This window comes from Aythya ferina, assembly GCF_964211825.1.
Source record: "Aythya ferina genome assembly, chromosome: 3".
Classification (NCBI taxonomy): domain Eukaryota; kingdom Metazoa; phylum Chordata; class Aves; order Anseriformes; family Anatidae; genus Aythya; species Aythya ferina.
In genome coordinates this window covers 31,539,659-31,565,263 of record NC_140298.1, presented here as the reverse complement: position 1 = coordinate 31,565,263, position 25,605 = coordinate 31,539,659, and the positions used below count along the sequence as shown (strand labels likewise).

At 34.1% G+C, this 25,605-nt stretch overlaps 1 protein-coding gene across 2 annotated transcripts in view; it reads right to left on the bottom strand.

The window, feature by feature from the left end:
• Positions 1-25,605, bottom strand: part of CRIM1 (cysteine rich transmembrane BMP regulator 1) — a 182,003-nt gene that overhangs the window by 10,527 nt on the left and 145,871 nt on the right. For both annotated transcript variants that reach the window (XM_084513536.1, XM_084513537.1), the window contains 5 exons: positions 14,303-14,459; positions 10,580-10,701; positions 5,581-5,790; positions 3,746-3,961; positions 2,091-2,312 (listed from right to left, as the gene is read on the bottom strand). In XM_084513536.1, the coding sequence (XP_084369662.1) occupies positions 2,091-2,312; positions 3,746-3,961; positions 5,581-5,790; positions 10,580-10,701; positions 14,303-14,459 (927 nt within the window). The remainder of the gene's footprint in view (positions 1-2,090; positions 2,313-3,745; positions 3,962-5,580; positions 5,791-10,579; positions 10,702-14,302; positions 14,460-25,605) is intronic.

Sequence of the window (25,605 nt, the reverse complement as noted above, 5' to 3'; positions counted from 1 at the left end):
TGAGGATTTATCACTACACAGGATTTATCTCTAACACAGGCTAGACCACCAGCAAGGTGCTCAAGGACAATGAAAACAAAGGAGAAAAACTGTAAGAAACCCACATACAAAAATGCAGTTCAAAAGACAGCAAAGCTCTACCTGTCTTCTCAAATTTCCTCTAACTTCACTAGGAAATCAAACACATCTGGTAAGCACACAGTCAGTGCTGTTTTCTGCATAAGACTAATCTTCTCTTTAATCAAACGGATATCCCTTTATCCTTTCTAAAGTAGAAGGTTATCTTTCCAAATTAATCTTCCTTTGCACAAGAAAGAAGAATGTTGAACATACAGGAGGAATTTGAGGATTCAGAAAAGCAACAAAGCATCCAAGGCCTGCATGATTTTGAATTTAAATCTATACTAACTAGTTTGACATAAACAAGATCTGGACCCCAAAAGAAGAAAAACAAAACACAGTGCTAAAGCCAACATCAATCTGAAATTCCAAAAAATGAAGGCCTGTTACTATAGTTTGCCTACTTAATACTTGATCAGCTACTAATGAAAAGAGAAAGGAAGAATATCTACCAAGAAGTGCTTCAAGAAATGATGAGCAGAACAGTGAGAAACAGTACTAAGGCTCACGTTCTGACTACTGGTTTCATTGCCACACACTTGTATACACTCTATACCTTTCTATATTAAAACATATTCTGGATTAAAATGAGCTTTATGGTTGCAAAGTCTATATCTGGAAGGAAAGCCTGCAGAGAGTCAGTTGTCAAAGGAATTTTAAATCCTCCCACTTTTGTATGCAAGCCATAATGAAAAGAGTAGTAATAGGGTAAAATAATGCTTTCTCCTCAAAATGCCTTCATCAGGAATCCAAGCAGGGTTGCATGGGCAACTGAAATGTTGATACTTCCCATCTTTTCCAAGCATTTCTCTGATGGAAGTCCTTACATATGCTATAGAATTGTATTACCTATTGTTAAAGATATATATATATATATATATTATATATATATATATATATATATTTTGCTGCAGCAAATTAAAGATTTTGAGAGCTGTATCAATGGTACATATCTGAAAGAACTTCACCACCTTTCTGACACCTTTCTAATGAAGAATTGTATTGTTAATAGACGGCCAAGTTGGGTCACATGTTCCATTAACAAAACTCACAGCCCATTAATTTTAAGATATACTTCTTTACTGAATTATTATCCGCTTTTCCACCCCCATTACTATTGGAAATGTAGGCTATGGTAAATTCTGAATGCATTCCAGCAATGCTACAGAAATTTAACTTCAGAAAGTTCATTATAGAATTCTTCTCTATTGGCACCTTTCATCCTTCCATTCTACAGCCACTGTACTTACTGCAATAACACTTAAAAGTCATCTGTAAATAAATACTCTTATTCAAAATACAACGAAAAAGTAATCAGTAATTTCAAACTATGCTAGCTTAAAAAATGCCTGGCTATTTTCACCATCTACAGCATCTACCATTTACTTCAACTTCTAATTCAAAACCAGTGTGTGGCCCCTATATTTTTTTACACATTTTTAGTATTTCAAAATCTTATTTCCCTTATTTTTTCTTAAATATTTGTTTTTGCCTCTTATATAACTCTCATTAATAAGATAGAGAAAAAAACAAGACATTCAATTTCAATGCCTTAACACTTCTGCATTCTGTGACATTTCATAATGCTTCAGCTTATCATTTTATGCAGTTACAATTAATCTTTTAATAATGGTATTGAATATCTTGTATAATATATATGTTATCTGGTAGATATTCCTTTAAATTAAATAATTTTTGTGTAATGTTGTCATGCAGTAAGATAAAATTACCAACTAATTTTTCAGGAGGATTTTCTCTCATTTGTATGTGAATTATGTTTTTATCTTCCTGCATGTGCACCTCAAAACTGCAAGTAATGATCCTCAAAGCTCCCTATGTAGATTTTATACTTTTCAGTTCAAAAGAAGGCACAAACTGCCAAAATAGGTGGAATTTCAATTCAGAAATAAATCTTCTTTCTTATTCCCAAGAAGGGTATAGCAAGTGATCAACTATTTTTATTTGCTCACCAATACAGTAAGGACAACACTGTCCCTTTCTCAAAACAGGTCTCTCACAGGATACTGGTGGGCAAGACTCAGAGTAGCATCTAATCACACCATCCATGCAAATGCAGCTAGTGCAGACGTTGGGCTTCCAGGACTCAGCTGTCAAAAAGATATCTCCTTCATCATTTTTGCAGTAACTGGGCATGCTCTCATTGCTTGATGAAGAGGGTTGAAGAGGCTCATCTATAAATATAAACAGATTAAGTTATTTAACTTGCAGTAACTAACTTCTCTGATATTTCTTCTACATAGGGTTCAATCTTCACATGCATGCCTATTCATTCTCTGCACTTCTCATGCTAAGGTCTAGAATAAAGTTGATGTAGACCTTTATTGAGTTTACTAAAAAAAAAGGGGGGGGAGGGCAAAGTTATCATCATATCGGGAGCAACCTCTCAGAAAGGGACTTTAAATGTTCTAAACTGAATGGCATACAGGAATTCACCCTTAAATTAGAGAGTAATTTAAAATTACTTAATTGTAATTTAAAATTACATTTCAAATCTAAAACTTGAATCCCAGATGTGCCATGTCAGTTCAAGGCCTTGAATGATGCAAAGTCAAAAGCTGTTATGCTGATGTCATCTTCAGCAGACATATAGGAGCTGATTATAAGCTGTGGAGAAACAGATGGAGCTTGACCAGGCTTCATCTTAATGCCAATGGGTGTGCTTTAATTCTCATGCACTCAGATGGGGGGCTATTTCTCCAATTAATCTGTATTTAACAGACATTATAAATCAAGAAATATGACTGTAGGTGCAGAGAACATGCAAGAAAGAAGAAAAAAAGATTCATAAGGATTCTCAATCTAACTATGCAAGATAGGGGACTAAGCTTCTCATGTAGCCAACGAAGAAAGATCTACTTCTCCAAACTGTATTTTGAAGGTAAGCAAAATGAATGTTCACCATTAATAATAAGAAAACAATAGAAGTCACGAGAACTTTTTCACTGAAAACACATAACCAGGAAAAGATTATCTCCCAAACTAACAAAAACCCCGAGGAAGAAATAGCAAAACCTAACTTTTTAATTTAAAATTAGATGCTTAGATTTGTTTTATATAAAGACAAATATTTTCTGAGCAAGTTCACATACAGATCCTGGTTTTGCACTGCATTTCCACTGCAATAAACTCCCTCATTTGCTATGTAAAATAGGAACTCACATTTACTTATAATTGTATCTCTTTCCTCAGGGAAAAGCAAATCCTGTTACCTTCTAGACACTATGAGGCAGTCTACTGCTGGGCTGGAATGCTTTGATGTTAGTCAGTTGCCTTCAAGTCACTCTCAAATCACATCAGGTTAAGATAAAAGCAAACACAAGTACTTTTGTAACCAAATCCCACATGTCTAACCCTTAAATTATTGGATTGTGCCCTCAGAGATGATGTCCAAACTTCAGGAACATGAATAAAATATTAGGTAACTCTTGCATATAGTCAAATTTTGCAGCTGAAATGGTGACTGCGGACTTGCACTCCAAAATTCTAAAGACATGACAACACAACTGCGTACAACAACCATGTATGCACTGATACATTTAATATTCGTATCATAAATTCTAAGATCAAGAAATGACTCTGATGAAAGCTGGTTGGTAATACATACCCGGACACTGAGGACAGCAGGAGTCCTGTGTGCGGGTGGGGTTTTGACACAGAAGAGGAGGACAGACTTCAGTCTCACACAGGACTCGTCCACTGTGGCATGTACATTGTGTGCAAGAATCAATATTCCACGTCTCTCCTTCTACAAAGTATTCCCCACCAGGAGCATGACAGATTGAAGGACTGGTGAGCTCTGGCTTCTGCACAATTATTTCATCTGGAAAAAACAGAATTGGAAGATAAGCAAAAACAATCAAGACTCAAATGATTAAAAAATATAACCAACCTTTATTTGATTCTGTTATTATTGAAAATATTAGGATTAACAAAACTGGCTATTAATACATTCTTAATGAAGCTCTTTTGACTTTGTGTTACTTACCTGTATCTTACAGAAAATGTAAAAAAAGAACAAGAAACAATTTGGGAATCAATCTGAATAAATGCAAGTTAATATAAATCAGAGATAAGCAAGTATTCTTGACATTTCAAAAATAAATCAAACTAATCTGTAACATAGGAATGCCAAGAAACAATTGTCATTTTCTGAAAATGTATACCAACTGGACAATTTCTAAACTGCTATATATTGCATAACTGCAATCCCTGAAAGGATGGATAAGTATGCAATCAGTCTGGGATCTGGGAAGATTCAACTGTGTGCCTTAAAAATCCTAATTGATTTGTGTCTGTAACATTTGGTGCCAGATTAAAAGCAAGAATAAAGAAATCCTGGCCCTTAAAAACTTAAAAGCACTTAACACTGGTAGAAATGCATCATGAAAGAGGATTGTTCCATAAAAACAAACAAACAAACCAAAACAATGACAAAAAAAAAAAGTCTGCAGTGATAACTTCATAAAAATTGAGCCCAAGGTGAGCGAAGTGTATAGACTTTTATCTTCAATGACTATGTCACCAAATTAATCTTAATTCCTTTCCACACAATTAATTACATTAAGTCTACAACCCTAGCTAAAGACTCATCCAGCATCTAATGCAGGCAGTTAGAGGCCATAAATTTTGGCCATGGACAACATCTGCACAGCCTGATTAAGAAGTTTCTCTTCCACATAAGGTATGAGCTTCAAAACAACAACACAACTTTGCAATCTACTTTTTTAATAAAAGAGTCCCATATCCTTTTGAGGACTATGCTCTTACCACAGGGTGAAAATTGGATTAGAGATTGACATTTGTTGATGCAATCTAAGAACATACATCATCTTACAGCCTAAGGAGGATATACTCTTGTGTCATATTCAGAAAGAGTATTTGGGTACTTATTTTGTCTCAAGGATTTCCTGTTCTTTCCAAAAAAATTAAAACTGTTCATAATTGCTTGAATCCTGATAGTGCTTTTTTACTATTGTTCATATCAGCATCACAAGCCTCGCTGGTCCTACCTGTAACATAACTTCCAATGAAGCCAGAGACAATATCATTATATTACAAACAAATCTATTCAGCACATAAAATATTGTAGGAATCAATCTGAAGTCAGGCGATATTACTCTTTTACTCTTTCCACACTGTAATAAAGGAAAGTTCTTTCATAGATGTTTTCCATATTATCACTTCGTATTACAATTATACTGGAATGCAACATTTATTGTACTTGGCTGTCCCACCTAAAGAATAAAAATAATTTCCTCCTGCTGGTGGCATAGGAACATTCCCTCAGAACACACAATCATGATATTTAAGTGCTTAAGACGTCTCTTTAAATGTATACTTCATTTATACTTAAACTGAATGAATTTTAATGTATCATAAAACACCACACACACATGAAATGAAGCCCAATTACAAAGAATACAGAAGAGGTCACATTACCTGGACATGATGGGCAACACTGCCCTGGATGTATGGTGGGGTTGCCACAATTAGGAACAGGGCAGGTGATCAAGGCACACATTTCCCTTCCGTTGTGACAGTAACATTCCCTGCAGCCATCATGCCAGCTCTCCTCATTTTCATGTCGGCGCCCATCCATTGACAGGCAAGAGCCTGTTTTAACTGGAGGCATAAGAGAAGCGGTTGCCTCTGCAGGACAAAAGGAAAATGTTATTTCCTAAAAAGCTTAGAAAAACATATACTGTATACCTGGTTTGCATTTATTTTTAAAGCACATATAAGATCAAGTGATTAATAATTCTATCATTTACACTTAGAAATAAAGTAAACTTTAGACAATGCAAAGGTATACTGAAGGGGATGGTAAGCCATAGTAGAACTTATTTCCTTGAAAAATTTGGTACTGGCTAAATAATGTAAGGGGAAAAAATGAAAGGTAGCAGAAGGAAATGGTTGAAAGCACAGTGCATATTTAAAATGAAACAGAATATTTTTGTATCTTACAGTGTATTATATTATCTATAATGTGAATACCTGATAGGTGGTAGAATATGGAAGTATTTAGAAGAGCTAAGAATGGTCCCATACATACACACATAGTGAATGTAAAAAGAAAATTACAATCAGGTTCTAATGGGATCAAGCCAAATACTAGAAATATTTCATAAAACACTACCCGCAAGAAATTATGTGTTTTAGTTACTTATAAGTGATGTTTGGAAGATGACTGCTCTGACAATTTTATCCCTCATTCCTGGGTTTTACTGCAATGAGAATGCAGCAGTTGGAATGCTGTGGTACTTGCACGCAGCAAGAACAGGCAAGCTTTCGGTCTAGGGAGGATAAAGTCTCATTTGTATCCTAAGGGGGTATTTAAGTGCTGAAAGACTCAGCCTCAGTATATTCTTTGTTAATCAGCAGAGTGAATTTAGAGCCTAATAATCCCTCACCCACATCATTATTATGATGAAGGATTTTGGATCACTTTGTCAGTGAGCTCTTTTTCAGTGGTACATCAACACTTATATATGTAAGGTTATTTGTAATAAAGATGCTTATGCATCTTTCTGTTTAAAAAAATGATGCAATATGAAAAGTAGTAGTGTTAAAGTGCATTTTTTATTAGTTTTCTTTTCTCTCTTTTTATTTATTAACATATAGGTGAGCACTTTATCTGTGATGGATCTATCAATGGTGGCCTAAGAACAACAAGCCGATGTTATGAAATGGTTTGATACACATTATCAGAATAAAAACCCGATAAACAGAAATTACATCAATACACTATTTTGTGAATTAAAAAAACAAAACAAAAACAAAAACCAAACAAAAAAAAAAACAGAAAAAAATTAAAAAATCAAAATGGTATTGAGTAAAATACTTCTAAAAACAATTTTAATCTTATTTAGTGAACAGAAACACTATGAAAAAGTTACATATAGTTACTACACATTTATACGGTATAATACTGAATTGTATCACTGGAATACTGTCTTACATTAAAATCATTATTGATACATGTAGATCATGGATGAGAATACTCTTCCTTAATAAATATTTTAAATTTTCTGATGAACCCATCTCTTGGTTTTAATATATTCTTATGTATACTCCTAAATTTGGAAAAGCAAACCATGCATATAGGCAGATACTCAAGATTAACTCAATAAATTGAGATTTACTTAAAAATTGAAAAGTTAAAACAAAGTTGCACAAAGGAACACTTAAAGTGGAAACCAGATGTCCAAATACAGAATAGGAATAACTGCGTGGTGAGCTATGGCTGGAAATAATCTTGGAATTGTAGTAGTTTACAATTAAAATTCAGGTCAGGAATGTGACACTACTGAAAGAAAGGGAAGTTCAGCTTTAGATATCATACAGGGGTGTCATACATTTAAATGTAGCACTACTATCTCTACTATTTGGGAGGTTATGCTGATGCGAAAGTGAAATATCTAGCTCTAGAACTGCAATGAAAGATCACAAGAACTGGACTTATTTAACTGAAAATAATATATTTAGGAGGCTCTAATTGCAAAAGCATTAAGTAATTAAGTATTGCAAAAATTCTAAAGGGAATGGTGATAATCCCTGAATCTGCTGATTTTAGCACAAGAAGTAACCAGTTTAATTCTTTAAAAGGGAGACAGAAATATTTTTAAAAATCATTTAAAAATGCCACATATTTGTAGCCACTGAAAAGCACAATTTAGAGTTTGGTGTAGATTTTTTTTTTTTCTTTTGAGATTGGAAGTTCTTAAGATATGAAACTTTAGATAAACATCTGTCAAGGATTATCCAGATGCACTTGACATTATGCAAGGGCAGAGAAATGGACTCTTGGTTTTCCAGGAGACTATCTCAGCACTGTGTTTCTATGCTTCTACTTTTTTTTAACCTTAGCATAAGTTATTTCCAGGAGCAATTACCTAAAAAGTGAAGCTATTTCACAGGCAGATAATTTACCCATCTGTACCTCCATTCAGCAGTTATCCTTTCTTACTTTTTTTTTTTTTAATTTCCAATTAAAAATTAATAATTGGAAATTAAAAAAGAAGTCATATTTCAGCTTATAACAGTGAAATCTCTGCTCTGCATTGATGCAAGGCATACTTCATTTTTTTTCATTATTTATTTGTTGATGGAGGTCCTAAGATATACCTTCTTAAAAAGTTAAGAATGGAGTCATTACACAAAGCAGTAGGAGGATATTCAAACTTACTTGTCTATAGCCAGAAATCAAAACACACAAGCAAGAATCAAAGAAAGCAAGCATGAAAGAGCAGTTAGGATGAGAGAGAGCCTGAGTACAAACAAGAAGTTATTAAATGCGACACATGGAGCTGAGTAATGAAGGAAGTCTAAAACTAACACAAATCAAGTCAAAAATGATTGAATGTTAGATCACTGAAATGAAAAAGACATAAAACAAAAAAGAGTAGTTGTTACTTTAATAGCTAGCAATGGCAAATATTTCACAGAAAAATTAATTGATTTGTTGCATGAAAAACAAAATGTTCCTATGGCTATTTGAGACAAAGGGGAAAAACAGATGCTTTCTTCTACTTATAAAAAGAACATTAAACAGAAGTTGCTATTACTTTGATTACAAGCTATTTAATAATAGTAACTTTAAAAAAAATGATCTCCATTATATTTAAAATCAACCACATAGATTTTTAATGGCAACTATTTTGATTTATGCATGTAGAATTCCTCTAGTAAAAAATTAAAACAAATAATAATGCTTTATGACAGCTATCATGACACTTTTTTTTGCTAGTATGAAATCAAGGAAAATATGAGAGCAACACAGATTAACTTTATGTGCAAAAGACACATAAAGAGACACATAAGAGACACTAATTTGAGTTTTAGGATACTGAGTACATAAGCTAGAAGAATTGCTACCTCATACCTTAGTCTACCTCATTTGAGTCCTCTGTAATTTGATACAGAGCAGGTAGGAACCTTAATAATCAATGAAATATAAAATCTATTAGGATTTAAAAATGAAAATATTTTAGGACATACTGTTTTGCAGTACTTTATCCTTCTAAAAGATTCAATGCTGTAAGATGATACACAGAAAATACAGCATTTGCTGCCTGTAATGAACTATTTTGCCATTACATATGAGTAAGTTAAAAAAGAATATTAATAACTTCACTGAAAATGGCTTGAGACAGTAAAAGACGTATTGACTACATCGATATTGGTGCCTGCTTCACTGCTTATACAGAGGTGGAAAGAGCTAATGGCCATGGCAAAAAACAAGAAAAGCTAATCTGCTCACTTTTATGACTTCACCATTAACAAAAAAAAAACAACTTTAAGATAAGTTAAAATATCCAAATTTCATTAAAAAAAAACATATCAGTGTATATATAGTGCATTTCCATATATTATATATTAATATATTACTATTTATATATATATATAATGTACCTTTATACAGAGCTTATATGTTCTTTAAGTAGTCAAACCACTCACAATTAATGACAGAAGCATTCTGAGACACCTTCCCAGCAGTAAAGTACTCTGGGGTGATCCAGAAGATAACTCCTTTAAAGCTCAGGGGTCAAAACAGTTTCAGAGAACATCTGTGTAAACTGATGATTCTGATGCCCCTCATAATCTAGGTGAATCTATATTGATATCCTTCCAGCCTGGCCACTGCAGACACCTGACTCTCTGTTTTACAGAGGGTAAAGAAGAAATCACACATAATCTGAAGAATATCTCCAACTTGTTGGTCTTACAGTAGAATGGACCTATCTCTGTGACTGGAATATGCAACAGTGTATTTTGTGCAGACAAACACAAACTATTTCACTGGTAAACTTCTCCCAGTAGCTGTTCAAACCACTTTTGGCACTGCATTTCACAGAGAATGTGTTACTGAACTGCTTTGCTTTATGCTATAGACCCTGGAGTTCCCCCTAGCACACTTTCTATTATTTTTATAGTAAACCTATTAGATCTATTTTATTGTTAAGAGAACAAGGCATGCATACATTTTTGTTTTTACACATAAACAGAATACCTCCTAGGGACACCATGATTATTATTTTTTTTAAACAAAGGAGCAGCACATGCAATTATCTCCACTAAAGACAGAAACTGCAAGAACAGAAACCAGAGGAAAAGCACTTTTGGGAAAATTTCAGAATTTTCAGAAGTTCTTAAATTAGACTGTTAGAATTTTACATGGATTTATGGTACATATCTTTTATTAGGATAACCTCCCAGACAATGAGCAAAGCAACTTTCAGACTTGCTTATCCTTGAGCAGACTGACCAACACATACTACTTTGAGCAGTGGCTCCTTTGAAGAAAGTTGAATAATCTCCTCCACCAGTTACCATATTTCAATTCTTACAAATTCTGTGGAGTATTCCTTTTCTTTTGCTCTGGCTTCCAACAGCTTTGAAAACAAGTTGTAATTATAGATGGCAATGCATTCACACCTACCTCTGCACTTGCAGATAACACACCCATGGTTGTTCTGCTGGAAGCCCATTGGGCAGATTTTACCACAAGGCATTTCTGGGCATTTCTTACACCGACAGATTTCACAGCCATGCTTGTTCTTCCTAGACGGTGGAATTAATTTGTAAAAGGTCAGCAGGACATTTTACATGTCTAAATGTCATGATTAAAATAAAAGCAAACTCTAAAGAATTGTCTGAACAAGAAAAGAAAATTGTCTTTAACATTCACATTTATGTTCAGTGAGGTATGCAGGTCTCCATTCCCTGCATGTTCCCCATTCCCCATGCAGGTGGCAAAAGATCTGCATTTTGTATTTTCAAGCCATGGCAGATAATGAAGATGTATGTGCTTATGACTGCTACTGATGATCTTTTTTTTTTTTTTCTTCCCCATGGGAAAAGTAGAAATAATTTCTAAAAATGTGAAGAAGTTGGAGAGGCAAGTGGGATTACGTTAAATCACTATGTTTTTATAAAACAAATTATTGGTAACTTTTTCTCCATCAGTAGGTAACATATAGTAGATTTCCACTCCTGCATCTTAAAACTGAAGATAATTCTGAAAAGGTTAACATTTAATGCTAGAAAAATAAACATGACTACTTCTGATTTTCCACCCCCAGTACAGTTTAAAAAAGAAAAAAAAATCAACACACTTTTTTATTTAGTCTTGAATTAGAGACCAAAGATTTAAATTCAATTAGAGACTTGTCTTCTATTAAGACCCATGCTTTCGATGGTTAGAACAAGCCTGGAAGTTAAATAAGGCTTGCTATTTTAGAAAAGAAATTGGCATGGTAGCAATAAAGAACAGAATGAATGTATTATATAACTGCAAGTCTAAATCATTTTAGCACTGAAGTGAGATTTGAAGTGAAATGATCTTAAAATACAATTTTTACACAATTTTAGCTCTTTATGCTACAAAATATTACATACATGGTTTTCTTTAAATATTACTCATTTCATTAACATCAGTGCCATTATTCATATATTTTGTAGACAATGACAAGTTTAGGGTGGCCGTATCCTTTCTTTTTTTTTTTCCTTTTCTTTTTAATAAAAAAGTACAATAGTATTACTAAAAACTTAACGTTTAAACATAGCAACCAAGCATTGTGTATAATTAAATTGCATTTTCTATCTAAAACCAGAATTTCAATTGAAGAGGATTTTCAAATTAACTTCAGAAAACTTTGAGTTCAGTTTCTTTCATGCGTACAAAAATGCAGGTGAAAAACCATCCTCAAAACAGGATTTTGAAATCACTAGCATCAGCTTGAAAACAGTTTACTTTTAAGGCCTCTTTGTCTTACTCCTAGCTTCCATTCTGTGCCTATTAATATTTGCAGTGCCCTCTAAAATTATTTTGCCAGATAGTTCAGAGAGATTTACTAATATAACCATTTTATGTATATTTTAGTTAAAAAACGAGGAAAGAAGTATGCATTTCAGATTACTGAAGTACAGAAAGCACACAGAAATTTTCCTCTGCAGGTCAATATATTAAGTCAGTAATAAAAACACAGTAAAAATTACTGCTCTTTATTGCAAGTAGCATAATTCTGTGAGACACATAACATTATTTTTATGATGCCTTTTATTTGAAGCTGAACCATGTAGTGCCAGTCCCTGGAGCAGTCATGAAGGGCATGACATTTGTTTCTGATCTCAAACAAAGCTTGCAGTTGCAGACACCTTCTCTAACCAGCCAAATAATATCATATATAGCACAGTATCAATATCTTAAAATTGAGGGCCTTGTGCAGTATCAGGATCATATATCATTCTCTGCTTGCTAGTATAGATCACAGTTCAACACAGATCATTAAGGTTTCCAGTATGTTCCATTTAAAGTTATAAAAATACTGTCCAGTTTGCTTTAAACAAAAAATACAGTTTATATAACGAAACCAGACAAACTTACTCAGTATGTAAAAGTATTTCTTCTCAAATTAATTTTACTGGGAAAAGTATTCTACAATAAAATTGAAGAATACAACAGTAAACTTAATACCTTCACGTAAACACAATACATTAATCGTAAATAACTCTGATAAGTATAGTTCAGAACAATACTTATCAGCAGTAGAAAATCATTTTTAACACTTCAATGTGACTTCTGGGTTGAGGCTTCCAGTGAGGAACATAGTTGGAAGGAAAGAACATTTAGACCTTGGTTCATGAATATATTCAAACTGTTTGTGTATGAGCCTAAAAAGCAAATGGCAATAGACACTAAAGAGACCTTATCTAATGGTTGTCTCATATTATATTTTTTGAATAGACTAAAGTAAATGGCCTTGAAAATAATAATTTATTCATACACTTGCACTACTAAAATTAAAAAAAAAGCTTTTCCTGTTCCAAGCTGAATGTTATTCAATTGCAGTGAGTAAAAAGTTTTAAAATACAAATATAAAAGAGAAATAAATGTTAAGATATCCATTCTTTTCAAAATAAAGGCATTATCAAATCAATCAGACTATCAATATTAGCCTCATCACTCTTAAGACGGTTTGCAAAAAAAAAAAAGTTCTATTACTGAAGCAGGGGCAAGCCTGATTCTGTATCTCAGGTAACAGATATAGGATTCTGCTAAATGGTATTTATTTTCTTTGTTTTACTACACTGCTATTCTGAAGATATTTTCAAATTATGCTAGGGATGCCTCAAGGATACATTTGAGCATCCTTTCTAATGTAGTTTCCTCTGAACTTCATTAAAGCTGTGTACTAAGAGGAGGACACAGCACATTATAGATTACCATTACAAATAAAAAATCTATAGCTTTTATGAATGAATGTCAAACATAACTCTGAAGTGAATTATAAATTCATAAAAATGCATAAATTCACATAGTAGTATGTGAATAACACTTTGAGTTACTATGTTAGGAAACTTCAATACAAAGCTTAAGACAACAAATTATATATGAATATACTTTGAAGCTCAGCTATTATGAGTTAGAAATTAAACTTATGAAAAAGCATGCAGTAACATGGAACTGATCCGTCAAAAATAAAGTATTTTGGTAAAATATATATAGAAGCCACCAAGCTGATTTCAAATATATTTCTGTGACAAAAAATTTGCCCCATTTTTGTCACCTGTTCCAGAAGTAAAGAAATACAGGAAACACTCCCTTTTCTGGATAAAGAACTCTAGCAGCCATATGGGTTTTGAGTTCATTTACAAAAACTTAGATAAGAGATACACTACTGTTCTTCACAAATCCTGTGAAGTAACTATCAGAAAAGAAACAACAATAAAACTAGTCCACCGTTAACATTAAAAAAACACCTTGAAACATTGTAAAATCAAGTGAAGAAAATCAATGTGATATAAAATGAAAGGCTGTCACAACAAAACATACCAACAGAATTTCAAAAAGCTGCATGCAGGAGACGTCTCTTTTAAGTAGCTTTTTCATCTTGTTCAACAAACATTCTTCAAACAAATTTAAGCACTGTTTTGCTTCCATAATCTGATCCTGTTTGTAATCTAGTTGCTATTAATTTGTTGATCAAAATCTATTTCCATAAATTCAGTGCTAACATTTCACATCAAGTACTGACATTTCTACTTTCACACATTTTCCTCAATTTTGGATGAAGTAAACACAACTCCATATTCCTAGATTTTGCATACTTTCAATATGCATGGAGATTATTAAATATGCATTCAAAATAAGAATACGTACAAGTATCCAAAGGGACAGTACTTGTCACATACAATGGGTTTGCATTTCTTAGGCCGTGGGCGGCACTGACAGATCTCACAGTTGTGGGCATCAGTCTGGAACCCAAAGGAACAGTCCAGGGAGCAGCCTGATATGAGGCCAGTACACAGCTCCTCTCCTGTGGAGAACACAGAGATGATCACAAAATGAATGCCGTTTATACCAGACAAATGCATCTTTGGCAGGCTAAACCTTCTGTTCCTCTTTTCTCATAACTTTTTATTACTGCTAATCATTACCTTCTGACTGACCTAAAATATTTGACTGAGTTCTACAGTACCAACCCAAAGCATGTGAGCAGATATATTGAGATGTCTTCAGTCCCAGTCAAGAACTTGGAAAGTATAATCTGATGCCTTATTCTAATTTGATTTTGTGAATTTATGCACATCCAACCAATACCTGTGACCATAAGCTTTTAATAAAGCATTTAAAATAACATATACTTTTGACACATTATATGAATTTAATAGGTTTCTTTTCAATATAGAACATCTTTTATTTCTACTCTCCTTATTTTAACTAGAATTGAAAGCCTGGAATATCTTAACCATTATTCCGTACTTAGAATGTTTGCTGTCACCTGTTTTGTGACTAATACTTTTTTTATTTTTTTTGAAAATATAACTTCAATACCAGTTATAAAAGAGGTGATCTAAGCTTAGAGATGTTAGTCTGAAAGACCTGCTTCCTGAAATCCACCACCATGTTTTGTTAGCTTGTATGGCAGGGAGGGAGATGCTGGATTTTCATTTTATCCATTACAGAGATACATAATGGTCATTATGTTCACTTTCACTGGTGTTTAGTTTAGTCTTACTGAGAATTGTTAGTTTCTTTTTGTTCTTTGTGAAAGAAAAAGTTCTGGAAAAATCACTCAACACACTTAGTTGTCAGACTTAACCAAATGTAGCCAAGTGTTTCATAATTTGTTCTACCAGGTTAATGTTCATTTGGTAAAGAAGGCATGGAATATATCAAAAAATAAAAAAATAAACTCGGTTATAACATCTGATCTGGTATAAATTATCACATCATCTACTAATGCTCAGAACTGACCAGTGAATAATTCTGGAACTGCACAGGTTGCATTGATTCATTTTCTTAAGTGTACTTTGCCACAGATGAAGTGTTTAGGTGGCTGTGTATATCATCAGGCTCATGGAATATAGGTCAAGGAACAATAAGGTACAAATGCAAAGGGATTGGAGAAATGGGTAGGCTTCTCAAAAAGAAAAAAAAAAAAAAAAAGGAAGAGCTAGAAATAGAAAAATAAATTCAAAGAAGTAGAAACAACAAGAACATTTTTTTTTTTAATATTCCTTTATTTTGTGTCCAGATTTGTGTTAAGTGCGGTTCACTATCAAAGTGTGGTTCCCAGGTTTGAGTATGAAGTAAAGATAGCAAAATTATGAATGTTGTGAAAATCATAAATGTTGTGAAAATCATAAAGTAGATTCTGGTCTGCTTTCTGACTTCACATCTAACCATTTACATTTCTTTTACTGACACATTTTTAAAAACATGAAAATTACATGCAGTCTCAAACTGAAGTACCATCTGGTACACATACACACTATGTCTGATGCATAGGTCTCCTGAAAACCCTAGTCCACAGCTTTAAACATGTTATTTTTCCAGAAAACAGAGCAAACCTGTCAATTTTACAGAAGTAAAGTTTAGCTGTAAAGGAAAGAAAGAAAAAAAAAAAAAAAAGAGGAAAAAAAGATGCCAGGCATAAAAATCCAAATGTAAATAAAATTCAGTGCATGTAACTGTCACCCTGACAATATCTCTATAGCCTTAGCTATATATTTAAATTCATTGTTAATAAAATAATCACACGTTCATTAAGAAGACAAGTAAAAACAGATTTCCTACCAAGATTTTGCATTTCAAACAAGAAATACTAAAGAATAAAAAGAACTGTTTCATGAATGTCAATTGCAATCATCTAAGGACACTTATTATTGAAATATATTAGGAGGTTATTTGTTAGGGAAGCTTTTTCCAACTTTGCTTAAATAAATTTCATCTGGAATCTGAATCCCAAATTATGGAACATATTTGCAGAAAAAAGATCTAGCCCTAAATGGGCTAATAACTGCTTCAAGAGCATATCCGAAGCAAGCAGTCTGAAGGAGAGGAAACACTTCAAAGAAGCTAATGCAGAAGGAAGACTGCCTTGCAGAGTTCCGGAAAGCTGCATTATGTGCTTACATGTTACTGTAACTCCACCAGCATAGACAAGCTTCTTGATTACAGAATAAGCCATCCTTCTTTCTCTGAATGATTAGTTATGAAAACATCACCTAGGAAACTAAACTAATGGTTAGACTGGGGGTGGAAGACTAGAACAGAAATGAAATGATGAGTAGGAAACTGATTAAAGAGAAGGCACCTCTCATTATGCTGCTTAGAGAAATATGTGACTGCAGAGTAGAGCTCTGCTTTAGAAGTAGAAACACAGTCATTGATTTTTCTTAGGAAATGTGAAATGCCAGTGGGGTAATATCTCTACAGAAAACAATCCTACACAACGCAATAGGGGGGCTAAGGGTGATAAAATAATAATAGCAGGATGAAAGGTAATACTGAAAACGTATACAGTTACTCTCCCCACTGAACAAGAACTAAAGCACTAAACAAGAATTTGTGCTGTAAGCTGAGAGTTCAGACACTGGAGATTGGTTGATCTCAGAAGGATGCTGACATGATGTGACCTTAGAGAGAGATGAATGTATTCCTGAACATCTCAGACTAAATATGACTGTAATGTAACTAATATATAACTATATATAACTATAACATAATGGTACTTTTAACATAAATATACACACACACATATAATGTGAGGACTGGCTTTAGCTGAAATATAAAAAAAAATATGAAAAAAAAATTCAAAAATTCTGAGAAAATGTCAACTGAATCACTTACAGCAAAGGCTAGCACAATAGAAAAGGTATCCTCATCAAACAATATCAAAATAACCTGCTGCTAGGAATGAACATGCACTTGAGGACACACATGCACTGAATGCTTATAGTAGTGAATCCAGCCAATAAAAGTCCATGCAATGATTGCAAAAACAGCAGCAAAGTCAATTGCCTATGTTCTATGTTTCTAGTCAGTTTTAACTAGACCTCACAGTATATTGTCAAAAGGTATTGCTTATAGACTTTGACCCTTTCAAACACTGCAATTCTAACAAAAACTCTCATTTGTAAATAATGTAATATTTGTAGATAGTTAAATGTATTATATGCTGACATGGATATGGGAATTTCAAATTACTAGATTCATTTGGATCAATTTAAGATGCTGCTAGAAAAAAATAGGAAGGGAAAGAATAGCTGAAGATGAACCAATCTTCCAGAAAGATCTGAGGATTATTAATGAAGAAACAGAAATACTAGCACCAGTTTCTAGGTCCAGTCACTACTGCCAATAAACTCCTTTTAATGTATTAGTTTCTTCCCCTTTTCTTCACCCACTACCAAACATGGTTTCATACACACAGACAGTAATAAAACAAATATTAGAGTTTCAGAAGAGCATGATGCTGTTTAAGGAGAATCTGATTGGGATCTGTGGGATGGGACAAGACTGTCAGAAGAAGAAAATCTTGTCTTAGAAACAGGTGATGAGACTCTTCACAGTGTACTGCATGCAAAAGAAATGGTCTTTTCTTCTAAGTATCTTATTCTCAATACTAAAAACAACTCGTCTAAAATGTTTGTCCAACACTGTAAGACCTAGTCACATGCTGCCAAAGGAAAGACAGGTAGGTATGAAAATCAAAGCGTAAGAGAGGTTGATATACCGTTGTCACATACAGCTAACACTCTGCAAACAAGATAACAAAAATTCTGTACCAGGATATGTAATGCTATCAATCTTTGTATTTGTGAAGATTCACTCAGAACCCAGATATTTCAGATACACCGCAATCTCTCCTTCTCGGATATGAGACCTCAGAAGCAGCATATCTCAAAATGAATCACAATTCTTTGGCCTAATTTCAAACCATCTGATGCATGATGTATTCCTGAGTTCATAGTACTCACATCCCCACTTTGCATGAGCCTAAGAATATTTGGAATATTATAAAAAACTTCTCAAAAATCAAACTGTTATGTAGACCAAATTTAATTTCATGAATTACATGTTTGGGTCTAAAAATGGTCTTTCATTTGAACGTCTAACAGCTTGACTGTAATTCCAGCTAATTCTTATCTCAAAACAGACTTCTCAGTTTCTTTCTTCTAACATATAAGTGGCACATAAAAAAATCTAAGCTCTAAAACTAAGATATTAATTTTTCTCCAATTTATTATTTCACATATGGACACTGAAAATCTTACTCTGAAGACTGAAAGTCACCTTAGTCTAAAACTTTTGAAAATGCATTCCAGAGATGCATAGCCTTTTGAAATACTTTTAGTTTTTAACCCCCTAGTTCACAGAGAAGAGAAAATAACTGCTGGGAAATATTAATAGATATTTGACAGAAATTATGTCAGTATTTCAACTTGCCTTAGGTCAGTGTCCTTTTTTTTTTTTTTTTTTTGTAGCATGGCTACAGAAAGCTATCTACATACCTTTACCATCATTATTTTCTTGACGCTGAGGCTAGATCATACCAGGAGAACTGTTTCACAGTACCTTTATAATTAAGCACTCCTCAGCCGTCCTCTTGGTGTGGATTGCTACTGCTGGTTAATCTTCAGGGGTGGGGATCTGGGGAGGCAAATTTATGAAGGAGAAAACTAGGTTACTTATCAGTAACTGGAATTCTCTGAATATATTGCCTCCACAGATCCACACTAACCCTCCCTCCTTTCTTTAGAATTAAATCATGATTCACAATAGCTGGATAAAAATGAAGGGACTGGGCACTGTGATGCTAGAAAAAAAATACCTCATGAGTCCACTGAGGCAAATTACCCACTTGGATACCTACTCTAAACAAGTCTAGGATTCACACACAACACATGAATTCATGAAAATGGATTTGTAGCAGTGACATCTCAAAGGTGGAATTACTGGAAAATGATTAAGCTTCCACAACCCTTTGAGCAGCATGTTTTTTTTCCTTCCACAAGTCAAGAGAATTTCTTATCTGCTTTTATTGCATTAAATATATTGTACACATTACTAAAACCAATACATTGTTGTAATCTCTAGAGATCCCCAGCAAAGTCTTTTATACTAGCGAGAAGACAGTAATATTTATTTGGCATAAGTTGTTCATCATAATTGCACCTTCTTCAGGGAGTACTTCCACTATCTTTCACATGTGCACTCACAGTTAGGATTTCAATACTAACTATTTCAATACTAACTAAAGGACTATGTGCCTTTTTTCTGATTTAAGTGGTAATTATTATTATTATTTTTTTTTTTAAGAAACATGCTCTGTCCCTGATTTTCTTTGGCTGTATTTCACTAACTGATGTCTAATAGATATTCGCTTTCATGTCATTACAGGAGGGTAATCGAACAACCTTTTTCTGCCAGGTCAACTCTATTATTCAAAAATCCAACATACTCTCTCCTTGCACTAAGGAAGTCTAATGGACTTCCCCCCCCACCCCACCCCCCCCCCCCAGAATTTGTTGTTAAATGTGACAATGGGAGAACATTCTTACTAAAATAGAAGAATGTTACTTCATTTATATTTTACTTTTCTATTTTCAAGAACTTTACATTGTCTGAAGCTTTCATTTGTGTGACTGATGTGTGACTACTTGTCTCACCTTATGTCAATATCCAAATAAATATAAATTATATATCCATTATTTAAATGGACAAAATTAACACTGAGAGAGCTTCAAAGTGCTCAGAATGCGTCTCTGAATAAGGTGAATAAGGTGTTTTGTTGTTGTTTTTATTTTTATTTTTATTTTTATTTTTATTTTTTTACATAAACAGATTAAAGGAAGCAAATATTCAAATTTTGGCTAGGAAGAGTGGGTTAAGAAAAATTATCCAAAATTCTGTAACTACTGAATGGTGAACACAGAAGAGACAAATTGAGATATATTCTCCCATTGTAGCCCCTGCAAAAATTTCCTATTTTTTTCCCTCATCAGCACACCATACATTTTTTAAAAGCTTTAACACTGCTGTTTAGAGACAGGTAGGTGCACCCACCTAACTTTTCTCAAACCTTCTAATTGTGTGCTCCAGTTTTCCACAATTGCTTCTAAAAGTCTCACACCAATTCCCAATTCGCTGTTAAACCCAAATTCTGCACTAAAATTCCACTCCTCTCCATCAGCTATGAAAGGAAATGTTATGACCCAACAAAATACTGATGTTCATGCTGCAGATGCCTGCTAGTAACAACTTTTTCACTCCATGATAGGATATGTTCTACACATTTAAGGTATCAGAAATTCTTCAAAGATATTTCTGTATTTATACGGAATGTATTTGGATGGGATGGCTTGTTTTATGTCTATAGAACTGTGCAACCATATAACTTAAAAAGAATTCTAATTTTTGAATACTGATTTCACCGATTGTGTTGACAGACAAAACAGACCACAACACAATGTGGATGATGATGATACACTATAATGTGCATGGAAAACAACTTATCTCTACAGCCTTCTAATTGCATTTGTCCAAAAGCAATTTGCAATTAATGAAATTACATGACTACTGCATCCTGTAACTGCAAAGGTAAGCCCTTCTGTATGAAGCCAACTAATTTTAAAATTTACAAAAATACTCTAATTTTAGTAAGACCTGAAGGGTTTAAACATACTAAAGCCAAGCATGTTTTCATTTATACCCTGAATAGTACTTCACATTTGACTCATTTGGGGGTAAAAGATTGTAGTCTATCACAGAAATCACAGGAAAGACTTTAGAGGGCTTTTTTACTTTCCATGAATACATTATAGGGAATAGACAAGAGAAGATAAACTACCAGCCCTCACTGCAGGCTCTCAGTGACAAATGACAACAACTCAGTGACAAATGCTCAACAACAACTTCCAGGTTTTAAATCTTAAATTACTGCAATTAGCACATATTATTCAATGTGCTGGTTAGTACTCCTTGGAGCAACAGGAGTCATGCCTTGAAAACATCTGATTACTGGCTTTGTTTTATTCTCCTAAATTATTCTCCTAGCCTCCTTCCAAAGACATTGCAATCCACTCCAGTCCTCTCTATGAAAGCACAGGCCTAGACACTCCAAACACAATGGCAACTGCTGCACCTATGATGCACTATGATTATTTTTTCTTGCTTACTTACTTTTTTTCTACTTATTTCTTATTCTCATATCATTTTTTTCCCTAATGCTGGAATACTCTTTTGGTTTCAGTGATGGTGTTCTGCAGCAGTGTTTCCTATTAACAGGATTATTTTTTTCCCCTTTTATATCATGTAGTGCTTCTGTACATTCCCACTTAGTGTTATCATTCCTTTTCCTCAATCATTTTTGGTTTCATCTCTACTCACTACAAGTTTTTTTTTCCTTATTAATCTGTGCTCACTCTTGGCTCAGTGGTCGTTTTTGTTCCCCCTCCCTTCTCTAACAACCGTGGTCTGCCTCTGCTTTTTGTATTTTACCTTGAATGTTTTCATTGCATGCTTTCACAGCATGTTTTTGCATTCACTGCAAAAACAAGAAAGAAGGGTAAATTACAAAGTAAACTTGTATTAAAATCATTGTGTTCTAGAAATGTTACCATTTTCTTCTTTCTTCCTTCTCTCATTCTATAATTACGGTATGAGAGAAGGAAGAAAGAAGAATGGTAACGTTTCTAGTTCACTTGAGTCAAGCTAGATAAACTTGAATCTAAATTGCAATAAAGCACCAAAAAAGTTTTGTGATATCATACTTACATAATTATTTCAAATAAATCTGCTGTACTGATTTCTGGCTCTAGGAACATAAATGAAGGTAACAGTGAGGAACAATTTATAGATTTGCTGCATGTTCTTCCTTTTTTCTTTGTCATTTTGGTTTTATTTTGACTGAAATAGCTTGAAGCATGTATATTGCAGAGGAAATAACTAAAGAGAAATTGGCAAGAACAGAAACTTAATTGGAAGGAGATTAGTGGAACTAGGAGAAGGTGACTTCAAACGGTAATGAGAGGTACCTTCTTTACTCAGACACTTTAAATCTGACTCATTTGAACAGCTCAGACCAGCAAGGAAGATGTGGGTGCAGTGTTAAGATACTGATGTTCCCAATTTAAAAGTAAGTCCACATGCATCTACATGAACTTCCACATAATTCTTACATTTTTAGAGAGCCAAGATGCAACTAAACTAGTTTGGACTTGAAAGTACAGAGAACTACCGCAGTACGTTTTCAGCATATTTGACCTAATACTGTTTTCCTCTCACTCCTCACTCACATTTGTCCAGAGCCTTGCAAGCGAGAAACATTACTTGACAGAAAAATTCTATTCCTGTCATTTTGACTGATATCCCCCAAGTGATGAAGATTTCCAAGCTGTTATTTTTCTTCATTTCTTTAGAAAATAAAGGTTTCCCTTCTCTGAATAACTTGGGAGAATTTTAAGCAATCTATAATTCAAGTTTTTTAACCGAGAAAAAGGATGACAGACAAATGATACTATTAGGTTTGCTCCTGACAGTTTGCTATTGCAAAATGAAAATAATTGCAAGCAAATCCAGCACAAGAAAAATTCCCTTGAATAGGTTCTTAGGCAGTATTTAATCAGAAACACTTCAAGCAAGAATAGAGGTGTCCTGGGATGTGGTAAGCGTACACGTGTGATCTGGTAATCTAGGACAAAAGAAACAATCCTTTGGAGCGACGGTCCTCCTGTGCAACAAACTGGAAGGTAGGACTGCATGCATAGGTGTACATGTTGACATTTACTGAGTATGTCCATATTCTTTTTTTGTGTCAAACTCCTGTTAGCAAATGTTCCCTGTGACCCCGGTTAATATATCAGCAATGAAAAAATAAAGGAAATTCAAATTACCATGGTAAAAGTAGAACTTTCTAAATTCTGACTAAATTCTGATTTTGTAAGTAAAGGCATTTATGTGATAGTCTGGATGCAATAAAGTATGTGCCTTATCTTATCTTGCAGAAGATATTTTCTTTTCTCTTAACCTCTGGTATTTTTGATGGATCAACTTACGATTTCGTTTCAAGGCACCATTTTTGTGTTGTATGAACATTTTTAGTTCCTGTGCCTGAGACTGATCATTGATCCCAATGATCCTTAGACAAATTTTTTTACCCTTCTCTAGGGAGGATGTGCAAGGTGTAGCATAACTGCTATTCCATTTAGTCAAGATGCAACACACTGGCAAGAAGCTGGCTAAATGGCATAGTGGAGAAATCAGAGTAAAAAGGATGTGTGACAGCTATTTTCCAAAGGCTTCAAGTATCACAAATCCACCTGATCTAAAAGCTGTTTTATTCATTTTTAAGACCATAGCTTGTTAGCAATGAAAACCAAGGAGAAATGAAGTGAAGAAAAAGTTGTTCTGTAAAAATCCAAATCTCAGCTGGGCTGGACTGATGTCTCTTAAAAACAGGCAATTTATTCACCAATCTCTTTATCAGCCTTCCTTTCCACATCTACTGATGAGGGATTTGCATATCCTTTTTCTTAATTATAGGATGTACATTCAGCTTTTTTTTTTTTCTTTTTCTGTTCTGATTTGTTTAAAACACATTCACTTCTTTAGATCAAAAGCTAAAAACACATTTATCAAAATCATTATTCTCAATAATTTTTGTTAATTTACTTAATAAAATAAGACATAACTAATAAATCTGAAACTAATGGCATAAACAGCACTGCGTGTTTTATAAACAGGGGAAACTCCTATCCATATTTCAAAAGGTAGGAAGTAGTTCCTCTGGAAAACTATGAAAAGTCACCCTTACCACAAATACAACTCATCATTATGGTAATATGGAAATAATATCTTTGATTACTTTATTGCTTACCATCTGTTTATTTGTTATTGAGATGTCCTGTCCTTTACCTTATTGAAATGGAAAAAAAACGCACATCTTCCCAGAAACAAGTTAAAAGTGCCAGGACAAAACCTTTTATTGCTCCTTAAGCAAAACACCAAGCCAATCTTAAAACTCACTCGCTCAGATCAACTAATAGTGTTACTTTGATTGTTTCTTCTGTGGATTCCTAGAATGGTCACACAGGTTTAGAAAGTGACTGAGAACAAATGGACTGAAATAAGAAGAAGTGAAATGGTGTAACACTTGAACTGTGGAATCCTCAGAGGTTACAAGGAAGCTGCAGAGCTACAATAAAATTACACAGGAAGTTTGAACCAACACCTAGGCTGGGCTGGTGAGCACAGCAATATGTCCTCCAGCTGAGATGTCCTCCAGTTCTCTGTTTGGCAATTTCAAGAACAAACCTGACCTTGCGTTATAGTTCCTGTATAAACATTGAATTCCTAAAGAAACACATTGAGAAAATAGTTTTTTGCTACTTTACTATGAAGATGCATCATTGATACATGCAAAGTTCTCACAATCTCCAATGATTTTCATTGGGGAAAAAATAGATGTTGAATTAAAATTTGCATAAATCTTAATTCAAGCATACTTAAATAAGTTCCAGAAATAAAATTATATATGTATATGTTTGTATATATACAAACACCCCCTAAAAGTATCATTTTCAAATACTTTTGATCCTCAAAACCAATAAGCTTAATATAAGTTAAAACAATAAGTTAAAAAAAGGCTGTTTGGCAATAAGGAGTTTTTGAAGTGCACAGGCTTGGGACAGAGTGGCTGGAAATCTGTGCAGAGGGAAAGGATCTTGGGGTATTGGTCAATGCTTGCCTGAACATGAGCCAGCAGTGGGCGCAGGTGGCCAAGAAAGCCAACGGCATCCTGGCTTGTATCAGGAATAGTGCAGCCAGCAGGAGCAGGGAGGTGATCGTCCCTCTGTACTCAGCCCTGGTGAGGCCACATCTCGAGTACTGCGTTCAGTTTTGGGCCCTTCAGTACAAGAAGGGTATCAAGGCCCTGGAGCATGGAGTCCAGAAAAGGGGTATAAAGCTGGTGAAGGGCCTGGAATGCAAGTCCTATGGGGGAACTGTTTTGTTTTTTTTTTTTTTGTCTGAAGAGAAGGAAGCACAGGAGAGACCTTATTGCTCTCTACAACTACCTGAAAGGAAGTTGTGGGGAACTGGGGCTCATCCTCTTCTCACAGGTAACTAGCGACAGGACAAGAAGGAATGGTTTCAAGTTGCGCTTGGGGAGGTTC